Below are 23,008 nucleotides of genomic sequence, written 5' to 3'. Positions count from 1 at the left end.
GAAAGAAAATGAAACAAATGTAAAACAAACAATGACAAAATTTGACACAATATACACAAAAATATTCAAGAATAAGCATGTAATAGTGAAAAAATGCAAAAACAATTATTGAGAAGAAATGAATTAGTGGCAATCGTATTATCATCAACAATAATAAAAATAAATAATAATTAAATGAAAATCAAAATAATGAAATTTTGGGATTGGTATTACTCTTTAAGAAGAAACATAATTAAAAAAGTTAAAAACAAACTTGCACTAAAATTATACTTTTTGTGGTATGCAAACAACAATCATATAAGAGCGTAATTTTCACACATGTAGCATAGTATTTATGTGAATACATTTACACTGGCCCAACATCCCAAAAATACCAACAAAAGGAAAAACCTTAAAACAACTTATAAAGTAAAATTAAAAACACAAGCAGAAACGCATAAAAACAGAAAAACATTTTTAAAAAAGAGTCGGAGAGAGGGGAAGGCTGGCTGGCACATGTAATAGGCTTCAGCCCAATAGCAAATCGACTGACCAAAATATGTGGTCAATAAAAAAAACTGCCCAAAACTGCTGATAGAATTGACTAGGAAGAAAACAAGAATCTGAAAGCAAAAATCAGCGGTTAAAAAAATCGACCGACCGAAAATCTATTTTCAGGCGACTTACATATAGGTAAAGTGGAGAAGAAGGAAAAGTGTGTATGTATAACTTCTAGTCTTTTCTTGGATGGATGTCGCACACTCACAGTAAGCAAAATTAAGCTTTTTAGAAGAAAATATCAATGATAAGAGCACGCGCGTAGCGGTACGCATGCGTTCAGCCCGGTCCATTAATGGTTAACTGGTTTTTTCTTTCATGTTCATTCGGTATATCCATTTTAATTTGTTTCTTCGGCTTTCTTCCCCTTTCACTTTGTTTTGCATAGTTTGTTCTAGTAGTTTATTTCTTTTTTTCGTACGTATGGGTATTTGCTGTGTATTTATTTTTTGTTTTCATTTTCTTTCTTTTTATGTTTCTCTGTTTTATATAGAAATTATTTTAATAAATACATGATGAACATTTTCAATGTGTGATTAATATTTTCACAATTAGTCTTAATTTTAGCTATGAGATGAATATTTTTATTTATGGAGTGGACATTTTACAAATATGTGACGAAATTTCTAATATGTGCATTTTAAATACTCAATATTTTTAAAAATATGCAATGAAATTTTTTAAAATTCAAAGTGGACATTTTTTGACTTGATGAAAAAATTAATACACGACGAACATTTCTTAATATGGGATGTAAATTATTTAAATACGTGATGACCATTTTATAAACCCTTGCATTTATAAATACGTGATGAACATTTTAAAAATATACGATGGATGTTATTTAAATACACGCTGATCAGTTCTAAAATATACATTAAAAATTTTAAATATAATATGAACATTTTCCAAAATCATGAACACTTCTATTATTAGTGAACATATTTTTAAAATTCTTGATTATTTCTACAATTTAAACATTTGAACCTATGAACATTTTAAAAGTTTTTTATTTCAAACAGTTAAGACAAAAGGTAGGGATTGTTTAATACTTTATGAACATTTCTTAATATTTTGTAAATTTTTATTTTCTAAACTGATTTTTTTAATTTTGTGAGTTTTTTCTTCTGGAAACAAGTTTGGCCCGACTGATTCCATAGGCCCAGCCCATTTTAGCTCCCAGCACCAAATCACCACGTGCTTGCTCGCTTTCCCACGCCCTACGTGCAGGATGTGGCTATCTCGAGTGCGTGTGTGGCACTAAGAGTCGAAGACAAGGACGCATGTGGTGTCATGGGTGTGTCACATTTGCGGGGTCTACATGGCAAATGGGCCACCTCGCCCATCGCACACGAGACGCACCACGACTCTAGGGTGGAAAAATCTGGTAATATACTCTCTCAAAGGTTAGTTCAAATGCATCTCATCTCAAGGTGTGGCGTAATGTATGGGTGATCACTTGTCGTCGCTAAAGAGCTAGGAGAATGGGAGGTTCTTTGTACATGCGTACATTTTTTTAATGAAATATATTTTGAATTGAGTGTCCGAATTCCGAACTGTTTTGCATCAACATTTAAAAACTAAATCGCGTCTTAATACATTTTGGTGAATTTTTCCTCAGAGTAGCTTGTACTTCCAACAAAAATATACGTGTACTTCCAATCAAAACATAGTTGTACTTCCACACATACAATGTTGTCACTCGTAGTGCCACTTGTACTCATTGCACAGTGCAACATATACTCTCCTACGATGCAACATTTACTACCCACATATGCAACATGTACGCCTGACAACATGAATTATACGCACAGTGCAACATGTACCCTCCCGCATAGGGTACATGTACTTCCCTTGTATCATACATATACTCCTCGTGGTTACATGTACCAGATGTGGCGTGCCTGTACTTCGTGGATTCACCTATGTACTCCATCATGAAACTTACATATACTCATGAACAAACAAAAAAACGAAAAGAAAAACAATCAAAGCATATAAAAAACTCAAATGAAACAAGAAAAAGAAAGGCAAAAATAGAAAATCAATTCACGCGGAGATGTGTGCCATGTGTGACGTGTGTCAACACTAGAGCACGCGCATACGTCCCAATCAGGGTTTAACCCCAAATTATTCGATGCACAAAAATCCTTATGTGTTTTGCATGAAGGGTACTTTTTTTAAGAAATGCAATGCGATTGTAGACGCTCAGGTATATGCACGTAAACTCAGCCCTATGAATGCATGCAGGTACGCCAGACCTCTATGAGCATTTCGAGAGATTGAGTCGGCAGATCTTGAGATTGACAATGTTACTACAGGTGCCTCGCCATCAACGGGAACGTCATCTTCCATTGAATGGATATTTCACACACGGATATTAAACATGCGGTTTTATCTCTGATGTGCCAAGGGTACAGCCCCCCTTTAAACATCCAACCACACCCACAAATTGGTTCTTCGTATTACCGACATGACGAGTGTCGCCCTAGTCTTGTGCAACTACCAACAAACAAGATGTTGCCCTAAGCGGCATATAAGCCTTGAGTTAACGTACAAGGAAGCAACGCCTGAATGGAAGCATAAATGGACCAAACAATGTTTTAACATGTATGTTTTTCTAAATCTAAAAACTATATATTTTTTGACAAAAAGATTATAAGAGAGCCTCTATAGTATAGTTGGTGCAACAAATCCTAACTGCAAGTACTATGCCTTGAACCTGGATGGGCGTGAACCGTGAAGACATCGGCCCTTTCCACCACTAGGTTAAAATGCATTGATTTTCTACTAAGCATGTATATCCATATTTTATAAGAACTATTACTGTTCCCAAAAATATATAATATTTACATATACAAAAAACATGCATTAGAACAAAACATTAATGAACCTAAATATAAATATCCATTTATTTGTAAAAAAATCATCTCGCATCATTAAAAATATTGCATTCAGAAAAACATATGCTATACATTTGGTAAAAAAAAATCATGTGTGTTAGAATATATTTTCATGTAATTTAGAAGTGTTTACATGTTTCCACAAAAAGCAAACAAAATGAAAATGAACAATGTGAAGAAAGAAATCAATAAATAAATAACAGGAAAAGGCATCAAAGTAAAAAAAGGAAAAAGGGAGAAGGAAAAAATAGAAAATAAAATATTATTGGGTCACCACCGCCAGTTAGGATTTGAGTTGCGCGAAGCAGAACCGGCAAATAGCCGCAAGTGCCTGTGAGAGTCAGCCCATGTGTAGAGTTTTTATTTCTTTTTTCTATTCTTTTGCCCCCCCCCCCCCCCCCCCCATCAATTTTATTACTTTTTTGTTATATATGTAGTTATTTATTTAAAATAGTTTATGTTTACTTTTTATTTTATTTTATTCTCATATGCTCCTTTTTTAAAGTATAGCTTTAAAAGTGTTGGAATTTTTGAACTAGCGCACTCGAATGGTTCATGGAACAAAACACGTGATATTTGCAGTAATGAGAAGAGTGCACTAAACACTAAAAATTGAAATTTAAGTTCCATTACTTTTTCCCATGTAATTGATTATCCTTTGGTTTAAAAGGCTCTTATACAGGGGAGGAGAAGAATTTCGATGAAAAACTTTAAACCCGAAAAAGGTCCTTAATTCACGCTATTCTCCCTTAGCACATGTGCTCTTTCATTGTTCTATCATTCCCCTGTTATTTTTTGCACTGCCACTCTTGCTAGTGCACGGAATCTCCTAACAATAACTAGCAGACTGCCCGTGCGTTGCCACGGGCCAACACATGGATTTACTGAAAACACTCTCACCCGCTTATTATACATAATAAAGCAACAATGAACATGCACGCAACTGCATACAACAATCTAATTTACTAAAATGCCCCCTTCCTTTAATTTCACATATGCAATAAGCATCTTTGTGGCATTGGTGAAAACTCCCTGTTGCATAAGATCTTCATAACACCAAAACAAAGGAAAGCTTCCAAGCGTTTCCAAATAAAAAAATTAACAATCTTCAAATCAATTAAAGGAGTAATCATTTCAACCCCAGGAGGCCAGAATGAGGACCCCTTTGTTGTTGAACTCATTTTTCACAAGAAAAAAAAGAAAAGAAACATGTATAAGATAATAAGAAAATCTACATCTCCTCAAATTAAGTATACATACAACAAAAATATGTTATTTTACCAACACAGTGAGAACAATTACTTTACTTGGGATTTCTAAGAAAAATATTCCTGTTAGTTTTTCCTCAAGCAATTAACAAGGAATGGTTAGAAAAGTCACAATATATTCAATCTTAATGTGACATGTGCAGGTATGATCATTAAAAGTACAGACCGACTTGATCATGCAGATACTAAAGAAAGAAAACAACCCTGCTTATTCACCAATCCTAGAACCCTACATTGAAAGTTTCACGAAATAATTACAAAAACCAACAGTTCTTCAAGGAATTTACACCTGACATCTACTATGGTTTTAGAAATATTTCATTAGGTAAAAGGTAGAGGATGTATGCATATCTTTTGAGCTACTCTCAACCTCTTAATGTGACATGTGCATGTTTGATCATTAAAAATACACATTGGTCATGTAAATATTAAGGAAAGAAGAAAAAAAAACCTATAACATTAGCAGATCATTAATGTTGCTACTACACAATATCTACAGTGGCTTGTTGTTGCTCTTTGTCTCTCCTATAATAATGAAAGTTGTTTTTCGAATCAAAGCTTAAACCATGAACGTTGCTAGACAAACAAAATTTTGAATGGACAAAGCGAAAAATATTCAAGACCTTGCTGGATTAAGAACCACTAATATCTAGATAAGGTCAAATGATATAAGAAGACATGAGGTCAAAACGATCGCAGTAATAGCTCCGAAAGTAGAAGAATGATACAAGAACACATCAGTCAAATGATATAAGAAGACATGAACATTGTAGCTTACTGAAGATTGTCCCACTTTTCTGCCTAAAGCTTGGTCCTGACCTCCTGATTAAAAGACGCAATTAGGAAATGAGTATATATTTTCTTCGCAGATTCAATACCACCATCGCTGGTATATTAAATTAGACTATATCAAACACTGGATGTCTTTGAAAAATTCACATTAAAATTATCCTAGATTCCAGACGAACATGAAGAATCATGAAAAGATCACATTAAAATTATCCTAGCTTCCAGACAAACATGAAGAATCAAATTAGTCATTGGGTAAATAGGATGGTCCTACCTACCTGGCAGTTGGAATATAGTTTATTTTCTTACCCACTGTTATAACAAAACTTACAACATAAGAATCGACTGTTTGTGCAAATAACTAAATAAATTCTCTATTCTGTTAGTTTCTATTCATTTTCACTTGTCCCAATTCAATGATAAATCAATTGGCCAGATGTCCATTGATTATGATCGTCGAAGATAAATGAAATGCAACATCATCTCTCTTACACAGTATACCAAAAAAATGTAATTTACAGCATACTATCGAAGATGTCAAATAAGCAGGCTTCAATGATAACAGGTTCTTGAAGTACTTTGAATTGCCAAACCTTTCCACATGCGGCTACTAATAATTGCTATAGTAGATTAGAAAGAGAAAATACCGTGTCAAAACCTGGATTGTGATCATCCTGTCCCTGACACACGTCCATTCAGAGCTGAATGTCGGGCTAGAACCAATGAGCTGCAGCAGCGGCACCATTCACCAAAACCTGCATAGCGTCCCACTAAACAAGAGCATCTGACATAGAAAAAAACTTCATCAACTTTGCATCTGACATCAAAGGACTTCTGTTTAATAGCGGCTATACACAGAATTAGCAAAATAAAATAGCTACTTGAGAAGAACAAAAAGTTTAGATTAGTTTGTAAAGAAAAGGCCTTGGTGATTGTCTCCAAGTACAGAGCTTAGTTTACAGTATGAAGCATCCACATGAGAAGAAAAACCAAACAACTCCAGCGACCTGAACTGAGATGATATATGCATCATTCTTCTCTTCCAAACGCCCGATGACCTTCATATGGCTGATACTTGTATTTGTTTAAACTATCCTTGCATTGTGTGCATTCACAAACCAGATTGAAATATTCCCTTTTAGCAATATACAACTGTGGTCAACCAAAAATAAAATAAAATAAAAAATATGTAGCCATGCCCATCGTTGAAATATGATACTGTTGCCTAATTGTTTGTTCTCGCTGTACAGGAGGGTTTACCTTGTCGTGGCCTCACGCTCGCCTTAAGAGACAGAAATCTCGTTAGCAAACTAAGCAAAAGTCGCCTGAAACCACGCTCGCCTTGTCGGAGCATCTGCTCTTCGCTGCTCAAGATCGCGTCCACCTAGACGGTCTAGTCGCTAGCCACGCTCCCTTGAATGGAGCCTTGCCTTCACGTTATTTATGGATGACGGAGTGGTTGCACCGAAGTGGCAGATGCGGAGGAACAAACGGCATGCGCTCGCAAAGCGCGAGATCTAGTGGGCATCACAGTGGCAAAGTGCCAGAACTAGCAGCCGTCCCGGGAGGGGCCGATAGGCGGGTGGGGCTCGGGATGGCGCCGACGCTAACCCTAGCGCGCCGGCAGTTCGACCCTGCGATGGGAGTTGGTGTTTTTTTCCTATGAGAGAATGTAAACTTTCTTAACATTTAAATTTGGATCAATTCTTGAACATACAGTTTCTTAGAAAGAGCACCAAATAGCATTGTTAGTGTTCTGATCGAGATGAAAGAAAATGCCTCTTTTTATCAGATGTTTATTAGGTACATAACACCTTGCAACATATTATCTCCGGCTGCTGCCTACGCAAAGTGTAGTACGCACATGTTTTTGACCCACAAACACAACTAAGGGATGCCAGTGGAATTCAGAAAAGTAGATGATGTATGTCTGTAGGATAGATCTTCTACTGTATGCAAGGATTAAGTTAGATGGTCGCATACCTTGCTCAAGTTGCAGAACTGATTCCCGCAAAAAAAAAGTTGCAGAACTGATTCCGGAACTCCATATATCTGAATTTAGTCAGTAGCCATCCTGTATATAAATGAGAAGACAAATGAGAGACTAAATGTTGGCTGTAATGTCATACAAATGAGAGACTACGGTTACAATTGATTGTGCTGATACCGCAAGCAATGTGATTTATGTGTAAACGTAAGGATTAAAAAAGGTACATTGGAGCGCACAAGTTGTTGGAACCATAGCTGGATAGCTAGCGTCAATATTATCCAGCCCTCCAGTACTTCTAGTTGCAAGACAGCAATATTAAAACATGACGCTGAAGTGAGCAATTGACTAATTCTTCTGCCCCAGGTGCAAACTCTCCCAATCCTTACTCATGAATGGACACACAGACCGTTCACTTTGCGGATATACCATACATTGTCAGATTTCAAAGATTTTTATAAAAATCGCATACAACCTGATATAGGAATCGTACCATTGAGAAAAATGTCAGGCGATATTCTTGTCCCCTCCGAGACGTTGCAGACGCTGTTGGTGACGAGGCTCCTGTAAAACTTCTCCCACCGTGGTCTTCGGCAGTGGCAGAGCTTGAAAGAAAAACCTGGGCGGGCCAAACTAAAGGAGGCATCAGTACAAGGTTACAAGATGGAGTAACTACATCTGGTCAAATCATTCCACAATCAACCATGAACCATCAAACTATTAAGTTAGCTCATATAAAAAAAGTTGAGATATAAGACATGAAAATCAGTTTCTCGATTCTTCATGCTTCTAAAATCTGTGATGGCATCTTCATAGCTGTTGTTCTTCCAATTCAAGCAATGACAATAAATGATGTTCCTCAACTTCAGTTATCTCATGTATTTTTCTTTTAATAACCAAATAGATTCTTCTCTGATTCTGATTTTACTTGACCATGACTACCTATATTGCAATTTGTATAAGATCGGGACTGTATAAGATGTATAGAACTGAAAGAAAAAAAATCAAGCCATTAATTATCAATTTGGGAATTTTGGGGAAGTACCAGTTTGCCTGCTTCTGTGCATGTGCAGCCGTGCATGGGCTCCTGTCCTTTGCGAGCAGTGGGCCGGCACGACGCCGCGGCCGCGCGGATGTTGCCGATCCTCTCGCTGCAGGCTGATGCCCCCTGTCTGCGCGATGCAAGATGTGAAGTGACGAGAGATTCCGGTGGCCAGCATCTGCACATTGCTCCCTGAGACGACGACGGGGGTCAGAGAGAGGAGGGGGGGGGGGGGGGGGGGGGAGAAGAGATGGGGGTGGGTCAGAGAGAGAGAAGAGCAGGGATTCGTACCCATGGATCCATGGCTGCCTGAGCTTGCTGGCTAGGGATTCGGGTTCTCTGCCGCTGCGGCTGCGTGGTCATGGAGGAGGATAGTGCTGTGAGGTGAGGAAGAAGGCCCGCTCCTCTACTCCGCCGCACTCCACATCAAGCGCCGCTGCGAAGCCGGCGTCGATGCACGCGGATCCAGGGAGGTTGGGGGTCGGGCGGCGCCGGGAGTGAGGGAGGAGGTGGAGGCGGGCCGGCGCCGGGAGTGAGGGAGAAGATGGGGGCCGGGCGGCGCCGGGAATGAGGGAGAAGGTGGGGGCGGGGCGAGCCAGGATCGGGGGAGGAGATGGGGGCGGCCGGCGCCGGGAGCCGGGGAGGAGGTCGGGGGCTGGCGGCGAAGGGATCTGGAGGGCCGACTCGCTCGCGCGTGCGTGTCGTGGAATTTTTTTCGTGGGTTTTTCTTCGTAGGTGGGAGGATGACGAAAATAAAACGGAGATGGGAGGATGACGAAAATAAATTAACAAAAATAAACCGCGTAGACTATTCATCAACTGCTTTATTAGAAGTAGAGATATTATTTATCACATACGGTGATCAAGAAAACCAACCTTCCTCCAGCTATTTTCTTCACGATGCGTTGATTGATTAATTTTCTTGATCTACTTTTGTTACGTCAAAGCATGGCAAGTCAATTATAGACGCACATGAGAGTCATGTGCAGCTCCTGAGCTGTCCTTTCTTTCTTTTCTGTCGTTGAGGGAAGCTCCTGAGCTGTCCTCCACATTGCAGTGGTAGCTATTTTTTTTTTGCAAAATTTTTTTAATCTATTCATCTTTAATAATGACAGTACAACGAAAACCAGAAATAATAAAAATTACATCCAGGTCCGTAGACCACCTAGCGATGACTACAAGCACTGAAGCGAGCCGAAGGCGCGCCACTGTCATCGCCCCTCCTTCGCCGGAGTTGGGCACAACTTGTTGTAGTAGACAGTCGGGAAATCGTCGTGCTAAGGCCCCATAGGACCAGCGCACCAGAACAGCAACCGCCGCCGATGAAGAATAACGTAGATCGAAAGGATCCAATCCGAAGACACGCGAACATAGACGAAAAACAACCAGATCCGAGCAAATCCACCGAGGATAGATCCGCCGGAGACACACCTCCACACGCCCACCAACGATGCTAGACGCACCACTGGAACGGGGGCTAGGCGGGGAGACCTTTATTCCATCTTCAGGGAGCCGCCGCCGTCTCGTCTTCCTGAGCAGGACAGAAACCCTAACAAATATGAAAGGAACGACTAACAACGGAGCCCTCTCGCCGGCCCTTACGAGGATCCACCTCGCCTCCATGGCCCTAGGGCCACCGGAGACGAGGCAGACCTGCGGCGAGCCGGCGAGAGGCACAAACCCTAGCTTTTTTGGTGGAGGAGGAGGAGGCGGCTGCGACCCTTGGGCTAACTCTTTACTAGGTGCAGTGGTAGCTAATTAGCATGCTGTCGCCATAAAAATACTGATTAGTTTGGTCCGTTAAGGCATTGCCATCGCCTACACTCATCGAGATTATGAGAGGCATTGATGAAGATCTCTTGGCACAATTTAGGCCGTATTAAGAATAGTTCTGTCAACCTCAAAAAAAAAGTGTATGCTGATGCGCTATTCAAAGAAAGAATGGACTGTCTAACTAGAACAAGTTTGTTAGTTAGTCTGTCGGTGCCACGGCCGGGATTTTAATGGAAATTTTTCTTTATGGACGTAGAATATTCTAACTTATGTTGACACCATCAACATTAGCTGCTAATTCTAAAACTTCAAAATTATCACCCTGCAAGCCAACGAGTTGATTCACTATTTGTCCTCTCCGTCGATTTCATTTCCATGAGGGCTTTAGGAAAAAATCTTTTCCTTGGTTACGTTTCAATAGACCTTTTTTTTGCTGCCACAGATTACTACTCCCTCCGTTCCAAATTACTCGTCGTGGTTTTAGTTCAAATTTGAACTAAAACCAGGACGAGTAATTTGGAACAGAGGGAGTAGTTTATAAAATGTTGATTGCCATGTTAGTTGTGAAGGCTTACCACCCTAATATGCATGCACACACTATAATAACTAATTGATACCCCACACATTTTGCGGGAATCGGTTGCAATATATCAATGAGATTTGGTTGCACTAAACATGGATATTTGGATCAATAACATATGAACTAATTGTATATGATTATTGTATATTTGAAAAATACGTATTAAATGTATGTAGCATGATATAATGCATGTTATGGTGAGCCTATGATCATGTGACATGTGTGCATATTGAGATAAATATAAGTAGTGGCGATTCAACTAACTGGAAAAAAAACTCCCAAGCATGTCGAGATGGGGCATTTGATGATGCGGCATGTTTGGTGAGATGGCATGTGTCCATATTGAGATAAATAAAAGCAGTGTGGATCAAGTACTTAGATATACATGATTCATTGCAATGAGATGCAGCTGACAGAGTGACTATCGAAGTTTTATCAACAAGAGATGGGATTAGTGCATAAAAGTACCATCATGCAAGTTTTACATTAGTGAAGGTTGACGTTTGGGAAACTTGGTAACCAAGTGGTTATAATTTGTATATGACCTGGTAAAGTAATTAAGTCTAGTCAACGGTGGATCCGGGATTTGAAGTTACCCAGGGCGGGCTTATAAAAAACAAATTTTCTAAGCCATGATGCAATCAAATAAGACAATCGACAAAATTGATTAGCCAATCAGTATTCATTCTGGCAAGACGATCAGCAAAATTAATATTTCAAAGTAATTTCATTCTCAAGAACTATCCAAAAGATATACAACATAACAGAAGATTCATATGAAGTCCGCTTCATCTTTTTGTGTTCCTATAACATCAAATTTTGTAATTAATTTTGAGTATTCAACTTTCAAAATTAGGAATTAAAGAACATGAGAGGAGAGGATCAGGGGAGAGTGAAAGAACCTGTAAGAGCATATGCAATCGGGCGCCTCAAACCCTCCTCAAACGCCCGGGCGGCCCGCCCGGTCACTGAATTGTCACGATTTTTTGATGTAGACGGCCCCCTCAAATGGGCCTCCAACGCCGGGGCTGATCGGCACCCCTCATATCCAGCCCAAATATGGGGACGCCCGGGCACGCCCGCCATGTCAGACTGGCGAAGGGGGCCTAGCCAGAAACGACCGGAAACCTGGCGGTCCGAAACTCGTCTCCTCCGTTGGACCGGTGGCGCTGCGTGGGGCAGCTTCAGCGCGCCGCATAGTGCCTAGCCATGCTATTTAAGTCGGCCGGCGACACCAAAACCCTACCATCTATCCACATTTTCCTCTGCCTGTCCACCGCCGCCGTCATTTTCCGCTCCACCTGTCCGCCTAGTAGCGCCGCCGGGTGAGGCGCGAGCCATTTCTGACGCCAGAGCGCCAGCTCGAGCTCCTTGAGCAAATTCGGACTAGGCGCGAAGTCCGGATCACCGCGGGGCTGCCTCCGAATGCAGTGGATCTGGACGAGGAGGAGAGGATGTGGGGGACGCTGGCGACGCGGATCTGCAGACGAAGCAACAGGCCATCCTCGATTCGCTCCGGTCCAAGTCGGCTGCGGAAGCCAGACACCGTCGCCGGCAGGAGATGAAAGCGCAGCAGGCTGCGGAGGAGGCGGAGATGCTCGCCTACATGGATGAGGTCGAGCAGGAGGAGGATGAGCAGGAGCCCTCCTCCTCGCCCGTCCAGCCGACGCCCGGCACCGTCGTCGTGGACATATTCGACAGCGAAGAGTAGCTAGCTAGTACATAGTATGTAGTACGTGGGATTTCTTTTGCATGCTTTGTATGAATTTAGGGGTTAAAATATGAGAGAGCCGGATGCAAAGTGACTAATTTAAGGCGTAACCGATCACTGTCCGCTGACACACACGGTTGCGTCCATGGACATTTGAGGGCCGGATTTGCAAAGTCGGTACATGCTTTAACTTACTCGGTGTGTTGACAGAAACACGTGGACTCCCTTTCTCATTCTCCATTGAGCGAGTTGGGAAGGCCGAATTGTACAGAAATAATGGCCCCATGTTAGTCACCTTCGGTTGGGCCTTACTCATTGGCTCATCTCACAACTTGCAAGCGATTTGTTATCTTCTATTCCCTCCGTCTCATAACGTAAGACGTTTTTTGATACTGCAGTAGTGTCAAAAAACGTCTTACATTATGAGACAGAAGAAGTAGTCTTCTAACTGGTAACTTCCTTTGTCTAGAAAAAAAGCTGGTAACTTCCTTTTGACTAAACGTCTGAACCTGTGTAGGTTTACAAAATTTACTTGGGGCGGCCTACCCTGCATGCCCCCACGCTGGATCCGCCCTTGAGTCTAGTTTGAAAGATCTCATTATGATGATAACAAACGAATGGTGAAAGCAAAGCAGATAATCAACTTGGTTAACCGTTTTGAGAGGTTCTATATACATTGGTCTCTTTATGTTATTGGATGCAAGCATGCATCTACTCAAGTGTAAGAGAACACATTGTAGTCTTGTCCAATTTTGAGTTGGAGCAGAGAGTCCAAGTTTTATCTTCCGTGGGCTTTTGAGCCCGAAAGCCATGACGGGCGAGAAGACACGGCATGTTTTTGAGTAACATGTCGTGTTTCTATCGAGGTACAACCATATGTGATGACTTCAGCGATCTTGGGTAGACGCTGCGGGAGTTGTGTGCATGTGATGATGTGCAACTGCGCATGCATATATACATTTACATATTATATGACGTGGCCTACAAAGGGAATATAAGCACGGCGAATAAGAGAATGGGCAAAAAAGGAGAAAGGGGAAGGTGCCCGGCTAGTTAGTGTGGCCGACGGCGCTGTGGAGTCGGAGAATTGCACAGTGTTACCCTTTGGCTTGTATTAAATTTGATATCTTCTGATCTTCATTTATTTTGTCTAAAAGTCCCACGACCCTTTGGCTTGAACCAGGATGAATGAATTGTTGGCGGTTGTGGTTCCTTTTCTGAATGAAAAAATGGTACCGGGGGTTCCACCCCTCTTATTTCCACGGCCCTTCATGTGCTCTTCATGTGCCGGCTTGTGATGTTTTAACCGTGTATCACTTCCACCGTCAGCTTGATTGCATAGGAGTAGTACTCCCTCCGCCCGGACGGAGGGAGTAGTTGAGAAACAATCACACATTTTCCGTGCGCACCGCAGGTCCGCACCAACCAGAGGCAGATCCTCCCCTCCCACGCCAGGGATTCCCGTCTGTCGGTCACCGACGGTGCTCACTCGCTGCCACCCTGGCCCCTCCCCGCCTTTCTTCCACCTCCCGCCTCGCTGGCCGGGAGAGAAAAATATTTATCGTCAGGATAGCCAAAACGAACGCGGAGATCCTTGGCTAATGGCCGATTAATCAATCAGTCAGTCGCCCATGGAAACCGACAGCGCAACCACCTCACCATTGGCCTGTCCTTTTCCCTCCCGTCCCCTCCCCCCCTCCGTTAGTTGAGCGGGCGCCCCTCGCCACCACCACTACTAGTAGCAGCGGCACTCCCGCTGCCATCCCCACTGCCCCCCGAACCCCGCTCCAGCTCTGTCGTCGGTGCGGGTTGGATCGCTCTGCCGCGCCATGGACGGCGACGCGGACGCCCTGGTGAGTCCCCCGCGGATCTTTTTCAAGAACCTCTCTTTGCATTCCGCGGGCCGGATCTGTGGTTTGACCGCGTCTCGTTTGTTGTCTGCAGAAGTCCGGGAGGCACGGGGCCGGGGACGTGTGCCAGATCTGCGCCGACGGCCTGGGCACCACGGTGGACGGCGACGTCTTCACCGCCTGCGACGTCTGCCGCTTCCCGGTCTGCCGCCCCTGCTACGAGCACGAGCGCAAGGACGGCACCCAGGCCTGCCTCCAGTGCAAGACCAAGTACAAGCGCCACAGAGGTAACGCCCGCCATCCAATCCCCCACGGACGGATCTCTCTCTCTCTCTCTCTCTCTCTCTCTCTCTCTCTCTCTCTCGCCGCCTGCAATTCGAGCACAATTGAGCTGAGCGCACCCGACAAGTTTATACTAGTTAGGAACATCCAAAATGGGGATCCCCTTTTGTAGATCTTGCCACACCATTCTTGTCGTGAGCTAGTACTAAAGGTCGGACGGTTCCCTTTAGTAGATCTTACACCATTCTTATAATTTGTCTGCCTGGGTGAATTGTAGCTGTGGAGAACCAGTATATGAAGCCCAATTTTGGACCTCACCTCCTAGTCATTGACTGCAATTTAGTGTTGAAACATCTTGTCGAGTCTATGCTGAGCCGTGTATGGCTTCTTCAGGGAGCCCAGCGATCCGCGGGGAGGAAGGCGACGACACTGATGCCGATGATGGCAGTGACTTCAACTACCCTGCATCTGGCACTGAGGACCAGAAGCAGAAGATTGCTGACAGGATGCGCAGCTGGCGCATGAACACCGGGGGCAGTGGCAATGTTGGCCACCCCAAGTATGACAGTGGCGAGATCGGCCTCTCCAAGTATGACAGTGGAGAGATCCCTAGGGGATACGTCCCTTCAGTCACCAACAGCCAGGTTGGTGCTAAAGAGTTCTTTTTAATAGGTTTTGACGAGAATATCCGGTTTATGCGCTATTGCTCAGTTTATTGAGTTGGATTTTGCTTGCTTGCAGATGTCAGGAGAAATCCCTGGAGCTTCGCCTGATCATCACATGATGTCCCCTACGGGGAACATCAGCAGACGTGCTCCGTTTCCCTATGTGAATCATTCACGTATGTTTGTTTCTTGACATGATCTCTCGTGTTCCATTTTGCAACACTCATTTGAGATGTGAATATAACGATTATTGTTTCGTGCTCCTTGCCAGCAAATCCGTCAAGGGAGTTCTCCGGCAGTATTGGGAATGTTGCCTGGAAAGAGAGAGTTGATGGCTGGAAAATGAAGCAGGACAAGGGTGCGATTCCCATGACTAATGGGACAAGCATTGCTCCCTCTGAAGGTCGGGCAGCTACTGACATCGATGCATCTACTGAATACAACATGGAAGACGCTTTACTGTGAGTTCCAACACCCTCCTCTTCACATTCATATCTTACAACAGCATCTGCTGTTTGTCAGTTCCAAACCTGATTGAAGCTATGAGTTAGGAGAATGCCTTTATACTTGCACAGCTACTACTAAGCCTTTCTTTTTTGTGAATATTGGCCAATGTTCTTTTCATTATAATGTTCTAGCCTACTGTCTTGCAGCACTAATTTTATTCGATCTAAATTACAGGAATGATGAAACTCGCCAGCCTCTATCTAGAAAAGTCCCCATTGCTTCCTCCAAAATAAATCCCTACAGAATGGTCATTGTTCTGCGGTTGGTTGTTCTAAGCATCTTCCTGCACTACCGTCTCACAAATCCTGTGCGTAATGCATACCCACTGTGGCTTTTATCTGTTATATGTGAGATTTGGTTTGCTTTATCCTGGATACTGGATCAGTTCCCGAAGTGGTTTCCAATCAACCGGGAGACCTACCTTGATAGACTGGCTTTAAGGTGATCTTCTTAACAGTTCTTCTGTCCTTAGTTGAAGCAGAGACTTTGTTTATTAACTATTCCTGATGTTGCTACCATTTCATTTCTGTTAACAGGTATGACCGAGAAGGTGAACCGTCTCAGTTGGCTGCTGTTGACATATTTGTCAGTACAGTCGACCCCTTGAAGGAGCCACCTATCGTCACTGCCAACACTGTGCTATCCATTCTTGCTGTTGATTATCCCGTGGACAAGGTCTCTTGCTATGTATCTGATGACGGAGCTTCAATGCTGACTTTTGACGCATTGGCTGAGACTTCAGAGTTTGCTAGGAAATGGGTACCATTTGTGAAGAAGTATGACATTGAACCCAGAGCTCCCGAGTTTTACTTTTGCCAGAAAATTGATTACCTGAAAGACAAAGTCCAGCCTTCATTTGTTAAAGACCGCCGGGCCATGAAGGTGTGTTTGCTTTGTAAACATATAGGTATTGATTTCATATTTTCTGATCCTATGCTAACGTGTCTCACAAAAAACTGTTGTAGAGAGAATATGAAGAATTTAAAATCAGGATAAATGCCCTAGTTTCTAAGGCATTGAAAGTCCCCGAGGAAGGATGGATCATGCAAGATGGCACACCATGGCCAGGAAACAATACCAGGGATCATCCTGGAATGATTCAGGTTAGAGTATTTCCAATATAGACTACTATTACTGAATTGAAAGCTAGACAGGTCTGGTTATCTAGCTATTTTTTTGTATTCTACTATTTAGAAAGTTCATTGCTCGGCTAACTCCTCTTTCTGACCATTCTCAGGTTTTCCTTGGTCACAGTGGTGGCCTTGATACTGAGGGTAATGAGCTCCCCCGTTTAGTTTATGTGTCTCGTGAAAAGCGTCCTGGGTTCCAGCACCACAAGAAGGCTGGTGCCATGAATGCCCTTGTGAGTAGTTAATACTCTTACTGAAGTTAAATTATCTAATTAATTCCATTTGATGGTTCTAATGTCATATCAATTTTTTCCACAGGTTCGTGTCTCAGCTGTCCTTACTAATGGACAATACATGTTGAATCTTGATTGTGATCACTACATCAACAACAGCAAGGCTGTCCGAGAAGCTATGTGCTTCCTAATGGATCCAAACCTAGGTCCGCAAGTCTGTTATGTGCAGTTCCCACAAAGGTTTGATGGGATTGATAGGAATGATCGATATGCAAACAGGAACACTGTCTTTTTTGATGTAAGTTCGCAGTTCTCTCCTGAATTCACTGGTTTCAAGTAATCAATAGCGTAACATGTGATGCTCCTTTGGATACTTAATAAGTGATGCTAACATTCTAAGATTGGTCGATGGACTGGTTTTAAAATTTCTAACCATGTCCAATTATTTTTGGGCTTGCTGCAGATTAACTTGAGGGGCCTTGACGGCATTCAAGGACCAGTTTATGTGGGAACTGGTTGTGTTTTCAACAGAACAGCTATCTATGGTTATGAGCCCCCAATTAAGGCGAAGAAGCCAGGTTTCTTGGCATCACTATGTGGGGGCAAGAAGAAGGCAAGCAAGTCAAAGAAAAGGAGCTCAGATAAGAAAAAGTCGAACAAGCATGTGGACAGTTCAGTTCCAGTATTCAATCTCGAAGACATAGAGGAGGGTGTTGAAGGTACCATCTTTATTTTCTTGCATCTTCCACTGCCCAATTCCTTATACTTTGGTCATCCGCAGCAGTTATTGTACATTTCTGGAGTTTTAACCAACATGTAAGAGTATTAACATGTCAGTCAACATGTGGCAGGTGCTGGGTTTGATGATGAGAAATCAGTTCTCATGTCTCAAATGAGCTTAGAGAAGAGATTTGGCCAGTCAGCAGCATTTGTTGCCTCCACTCTGATGGAATATGGTGGTGTTCCTCAGTCCTCCACTCCAGAATCTCTTTTGAAAGAAGCTATCCATGTCATAAGTTGTGGCTATGAGGACAAGTCTGAATGGGGAACTGAGGTAACATAACAATCATTCCAATAATGTTCATTCATCTTTTCTATTACACAAAATTTGTGCAAAACAATAAAATAGAAGTGAGGTACAGTATGCAAAATTGTGGATGCAACTAGTGTTTTTGTTTCTTTGCTCTGGAGAAACAAAAATATGTTAATACTATTTTGCACAAGTTCATAATACACTTTATACTGGCTATTTTTGTTACGAATTGCAAATGATATGTCTCAGTTGGGATGAGTAAGGCCAGTTCCTGGTTAACTGTAACGAGGTTGTTCTGATTGCAGATTGGTTGGATCTATGGATCTGTCACAGAAGATATTCTTACTGGATTCAAGATGCACGCAAGAGGCTGGCGTTCAGTCTATTGCATGCCCAAGCGCCCAGCTTTCAAGGGATCTGCCCCCATCAATCTTTCAGATCGTCTGAACCAAGTGCTGCGGTGGGCTCTCGGTTCTGTTGAAATTCTTTTCAGCCGGCATTGCCCCTTATGGTATGGCTACGGAGGGCGCCTCAAGTTCCTGGAGAGATTCGCTTACATCAACACCACCATTTACCCACTAACCTCTCTCCCGCTTCTAGTCTATTGTATATTGCCTGCTATCTGTCTGCTCACTGGAAAGTTCATCATGCCAGAGGTAAACATTGGTTGCATACATCTTTTATACATTCAGTTGAAAGAGGTTGCAGCAACAAAACTGACCATATTCATTTCTTGGAATGCAGATTAGCAACTTGGCCAGTATCTGGTTCATTGCGCTCTTCCTTTCAATTTTCGCCACTGGTATCCTTGAGATGAGGTGGAGTGGTGTTGGCATTGACGAGTGGTGGAGGAATGAACAGTTCTGGGTCATTGGAGGTATCTCTGCACATCTGTTTGCCGTCTTTCAGGGTCTTCTGAAGGTGCTTGCCGGTATCGACACCAACTTCACTGTCACCTCAAAGGCTAATGACGAAGAAGGCGACTTTGCTGAGCTCTACATGTTCAAGTGGACGACGCTTCTCATCCCTCCGACGACCATTTTGATCATTAACATGGTTGGTGTCGTTGCTGGCACCTCCTACGCCATCAACAGTGGTTACCAATCATGGGGGCCGCTCTTTGGGAAGCTCTTCTTTGCCTTCTGGGTGATTGTTCACTTATACCCATTCCTCAAGGGTCTTATGGGCAGGCAAAACCGCACACCGACGATTGTCATCGTCTGGGCTGTCCTCCTCGCTTCTATCTTCTCCTTGCTGTGGGTTCGTGTTGATCCATTCACTACCCGTCTCGCTGGCCCAAATATCCAAACCTGTGGCATCAACTGCTAGGAAAGTGGGAGTTTGTAGAGCCAGAAAATATAACAGTGATCGAGCAACAACCCGCGGAGCCAGAGAATATTTATGTTGGGGTTGTGAATTACTACGTTTGAGAAAGTTGTCAAAATTGAGAAAACACATTTGTAAATAGATGTAATAGACCATCTACCGTTTTCATGAGGTTAAGCTCTTCTTTTTTTGGAACACAGGAATCTCATTGGTAAACCTATAGGAATTTTCCTATGAGGCACTTTGGATTGTAGGAATGGACCTATGAAATGTTGTATTTATTATTTATATAAATTATTCCTGTCCTTCACATTTTGGAGGAGTTTTTAAATATGAGGTCAAACCTCATGGTGAAATTTCTTTGGCAAGTCCAAGAGTTTTTCTTTCCCTTCCCCTCTCTCCATGTAAGAAACCATTTTCTGCAAAATTGTTGTAGTGCATCCAAACAGCAACTTTGTGGAATTCCAACAGTTTCTGTTTATGCAGAAATCGGCAACACAAGACAGTGAACTCATGTACTTCTTTTACCTATTCCTATGTTTTCGTTTTTTGCACTCCAAACGGCATACTGAGTTTAACCATAGTGAAATGACCAAAATTTTATTGCATAGTTTATTTTCTCTCTGTGTAGAAGTTGTCGGTCATCAGGTACTCAAATATCTTGTTTGGATTTAGAAGCCATTTGTGGCCCCATACCTTCCAAAATACATAGCATATTGGGTTCGTTAGGATAAGCATTTGACCAACAATTATTATGCCAAAGTATTTATAGCACAAAAGTTACATATTGATAGAGTAGTAGTTACAGCTTGGCTCTACTTACGTCCAGAAAAACACAATGCACTAAGGGTGCCAATTTCAACTTTATACCTCAAAATTATGGTGCTTCTTTAAATTCTACACATCTTTTTCTCGGAGTTGTAGATGTCACCCAAACGTTTCTAAAGTATGTTCTTTTTTTCTTTGGAAAAACTTTCAATCTATTCATCTTCAATCATGACAATACAACGAACACTAGAAATAAAAATTACATCCATATTCGTAGACCATCTAGCGACGACTACAAGCACTGAAGCGAGCCGAAGGCGCGCCGCCGTCATTAATCCTCCATCGCCGGAGTCGGGCACAACTTGTTGTAGTAGACAGTCGGAAAGTCGTCGTGCTAAGACCCCATAGGACCAACCACCAGAATAGCAACCGCCGCCGATGAAGAATAACGTAGGTTGGAAGGATTCAACCCGAAGACACACGTACGTTGACGAACAACGACGAGATCCGAGCAAATCCACCAAAGATAGATCCGTCGGAGACACACCTCCACACGCCCACCAACGATGCTAGATGCACCGCCGAAACGGGGGCTAGGCGGGGAGACCTTTATTCCATCTTCAGAGAGCCGCCACCATCTCGCCTTCCTGAGCAGGACACAAACCCTAACAAGACAGGAAAAAACGACTGAAAACGAAGCCCTCCCGCCGGCCCTTGGCAGGATCCACCGCGCCTCCATGGCCCTAGGGCCACCGAAGACGAGGCGGACCTGCGTCGGTGCCGGCGAGAGGCAGAAACCCTAGCTTTCTTTCTTGGAGGAGGAGGAGGAGGAGCGATTATGACATTCGCTGCTCCAGTATGTGCCGCTAAAGTATGTTCTCGATGAAGAGAAAGGTCTAATTTTAGTCCTTCGGCTAATCGAAAATTATGGTGCTTCTTGGAAGGACATGATCACAGAATTCATAATCAAATGTTACACACACTGCTCAGTACCTTGATTTTATAGAACAGACTCTATGATTTTTCCCTTAAAAAAATCCTCTATGATTTCATTGATCATAAAAATCAATACAAAGATTTTTTTTTGAGGGTTAGGCCAAAATTTATTCATCGAAGTCCACAGAGGGTGGGATACAAGTTGTGTCATGGGGCTGGCCCAATCACACATGTCGACTCGAGGCAAGATTAAGGGAAAACCAAGCTAATCTATGTGCCTTGTAGTTGTTGGCACGACCTTCAAAAATAGTTTTACACGAAAAGGATAGAGATCTAGTCATGACTTCGTTGGTGATAGCTGCATAATTGCACAAAGTACCCTGGTTGATGTCCTGGATCACTTGCTTGGAATCGCTGGCTACTACAAATTGATTAACTTGGAGACCTTCAGCTAGACAAAGTGCCTCACGGCATGCAATCATTTCCATTGTCGCCGGATCGTCCACTCCAGAAATCACAATAGCTGAACTACCCAAATAATTACCTTCATTATCTCGGCACACCGCTGCTGCCGATCCTCTTCTACCCCTTCTGATTCCAGCATCAACGTTGAACTTTACATATTGAGGAGGTGGGGCTCGTGGTCGCTTCGCTGCACATTTTGCTGAAGGTGGCTGAGAGCATCTCCAGCCGCGCCCCCAGAAAGGCTTCATCAGGCGTTTCTTTTGCGCCGGCGTTGAAAAATCGGCCCAGTCGCGTCTCCAGGAGTCCGATTTTTGCCGGTCTGGGCCGAATTTAGCGCGGGCGGACCCAGGCCGAACCCGCCACGCTGGGGGGCGCTCGGGGACACCGGGGCGAGCGGTTTTGGCGCAAAAGAGCCGTGGACCCGCCGCGTCAGCGACACCGCGCGTCTTCTTCCCCGAACGCCTGGTTTCCCGCGGGGAATCAATGGCAAGGCTGCCGCCGGTCAGCCTTACCAGTGATTCCTCATGAGCGGCGCGTTCACGGGGCGGCGCGCCGACGCCTTCCCTTCCTCGCACGCGTACACACGGGGCGGCGCCGCTATATAAGCCGGTGGCCTCCCTCTCCTTTGGCTACACCAGCCACACCAGCCCTAGCCCGCCCTCTACCTCTCCCGAGCGCCGACGCCGAGCCCTGCCTCTCCCGAGCGGCGCCGCCGAGCCCTCACTCTCCTTCCCTCCCTCTTCCGATGGCCGAGCGATTCCCCAACGATGAGGCCGCGGCCAACGGCTTCGGCCGCCGATCGCTCCGCGAATAGGAGTCTTGGCTCCTGTTCCAGGCGAACATCTCGGCGCCGCGGACATGCGCGTCGGGCCAACGGGGTGGAGACTCAGCAACGGGGAAGTGCCCATTCCCCTGTTGCCCGACGCTGTGGCGAAACCGGGCTACTTCGTCGACGAGGTCGACGTCGTGCGCGCCTCCCTCACCGCCGCCCAGCTCGCCCTCCCCGAGTACGCCGCCGACAACACAGCGGTGTGGACGGCGTACTTCCAGCGCCGGCAGCAGCAGAGGCTGGCGTCCACCAACGGCGCGCCGGTGGTGGCCGGACCGAAGAACAACGACGGACGCCGCCTGTGGTGGGGTGTCCCCGGCCGGACCCTCGAGGGCGGCAACGACCTGCCGTTGGCATACCCCCCGGCGAGGGCGGCTGCCACGGTCACGACTCA

At 43.8% G+C, this 23,008-nt stretch overlaps 3 protein-coding genes across 8 annotated transcripts; 1 reads left to right on the top strand and 2 right to left on the bottom strand.

Moving 5' to 3' along the window:
- Positions 1-5,387: 5,387 nt before the first annotated feature.
- On the bottom strand, positions 5,388-9,255 carry LOC125535619 (uncharacterized). 6 transcript variants are annotated; one of them, XR_015615750.1, is made up of 7 exons: positions 8,818-9,254; positions 8,530-8,718; positions 7,978-8,103; positions 7,481-7,571; positions 6,758-7,157; positions 6,145-6,281; positions 5,388-5,530 (listed from the first exon to the last, which is right to left on the bottom strand). XR_015615750.1 is itself a non-coding variant. In XM_048698679.2 (4 exons), the coding sequence occupies exons 1-4, from the start codon at positions 8,819-8,821 to the stop codon at positions 7,486-7,488; spliced, it is 405 nt and encodes a 134-aa protein (XP_048554636.1). In that variant the 5' UTR covers positions 8,822-9,255; the 3' UTR covers positions 7,480-7,485. The 6 variants fall into 6 exon arrangements, 1 of the variants encoding a protein (XP_048554636.1); XR_015615749.1 differs by having other exon boundaries at positions 6,758-7,131; XR_015615748.1 differs by lacking the exon at positions 6,758-7,157 and having other exon boundaries at positions 8,818-9,250.
- A 358-nt stretch (positions 9,256-9,613) lies between these two features.
- On the bottom strand, positions 9,614-11,965 carry LOC147983783 (uncharacterized). The gene is made up of 2 exons (XM_087540864.1): positions 11,782-11,965; positions 9,614-10,280 (listed from the first exon to the last, which is right to left on the bottom strand). Exons 1-2 carry the CDS (start codon positions 11,963-11,965, stop codon positions 9,619-9,621), a joined length of 846 nt encoding a protein of 281 aa, XP_087396990.1. The 3' UTR covers positions 9,614-9,618.
- A 2,225-nt stretch (positions 11,966-14,190) lies between these two features.
- On the top strand, positions 14,191-19,947 carry LOC125535616 (putative cellulose synthase A catalytic subunit 8 [UDP-forming]). Its single transcript, XM_048698677.2, has 14 exons — positions 14,191-14,443; positions 14,535-14,727; positions 15,116-15,366; positions 15,464-15,563; positions 15,659-15,848; positions 16,069-16,335; positions 16,431-16,776; positions 16,860-16,997; positions 17,132-17,257; positions 17,343-17,555; positions 17,721-17,976; positions 18,109-18,311; positions 18,596-18,946; positions 19,035-19,947. The coding sequence occupies exons 1-14, from the start codon at positions 14,420-14,422 to the stop codon at positions 19,617-19,619; spliced, it is 3,243 nt and encodes a 1,080-aa protein (XP_048554634.1). The 5' UTR covers positions 14,191-14,419; the 3' UTR covers positions 19,620-19,947.
- Positions 19,948-23,008: the final 3,061 nt, after the last annotated feature.

This window comes from Triticum urartu, chromosome 2A, assembly GCF_056163025.1.
Source record: "Triticum urartu cultivar PI428250 chromosome 2A, HENAU_Tu73, whole genome shotgun sequence".
NCBI lineage: Eukaryota > Viridiplantae > Streptophyta > Magnoliopsida > Poales > Poaceae > Triticum > Triticum urartu.
The sequence above is the reverse complement of the archived record's forward strand: the minus strand, read 5'-3'. Positions and strand labels throughout refer to the sequence as shown.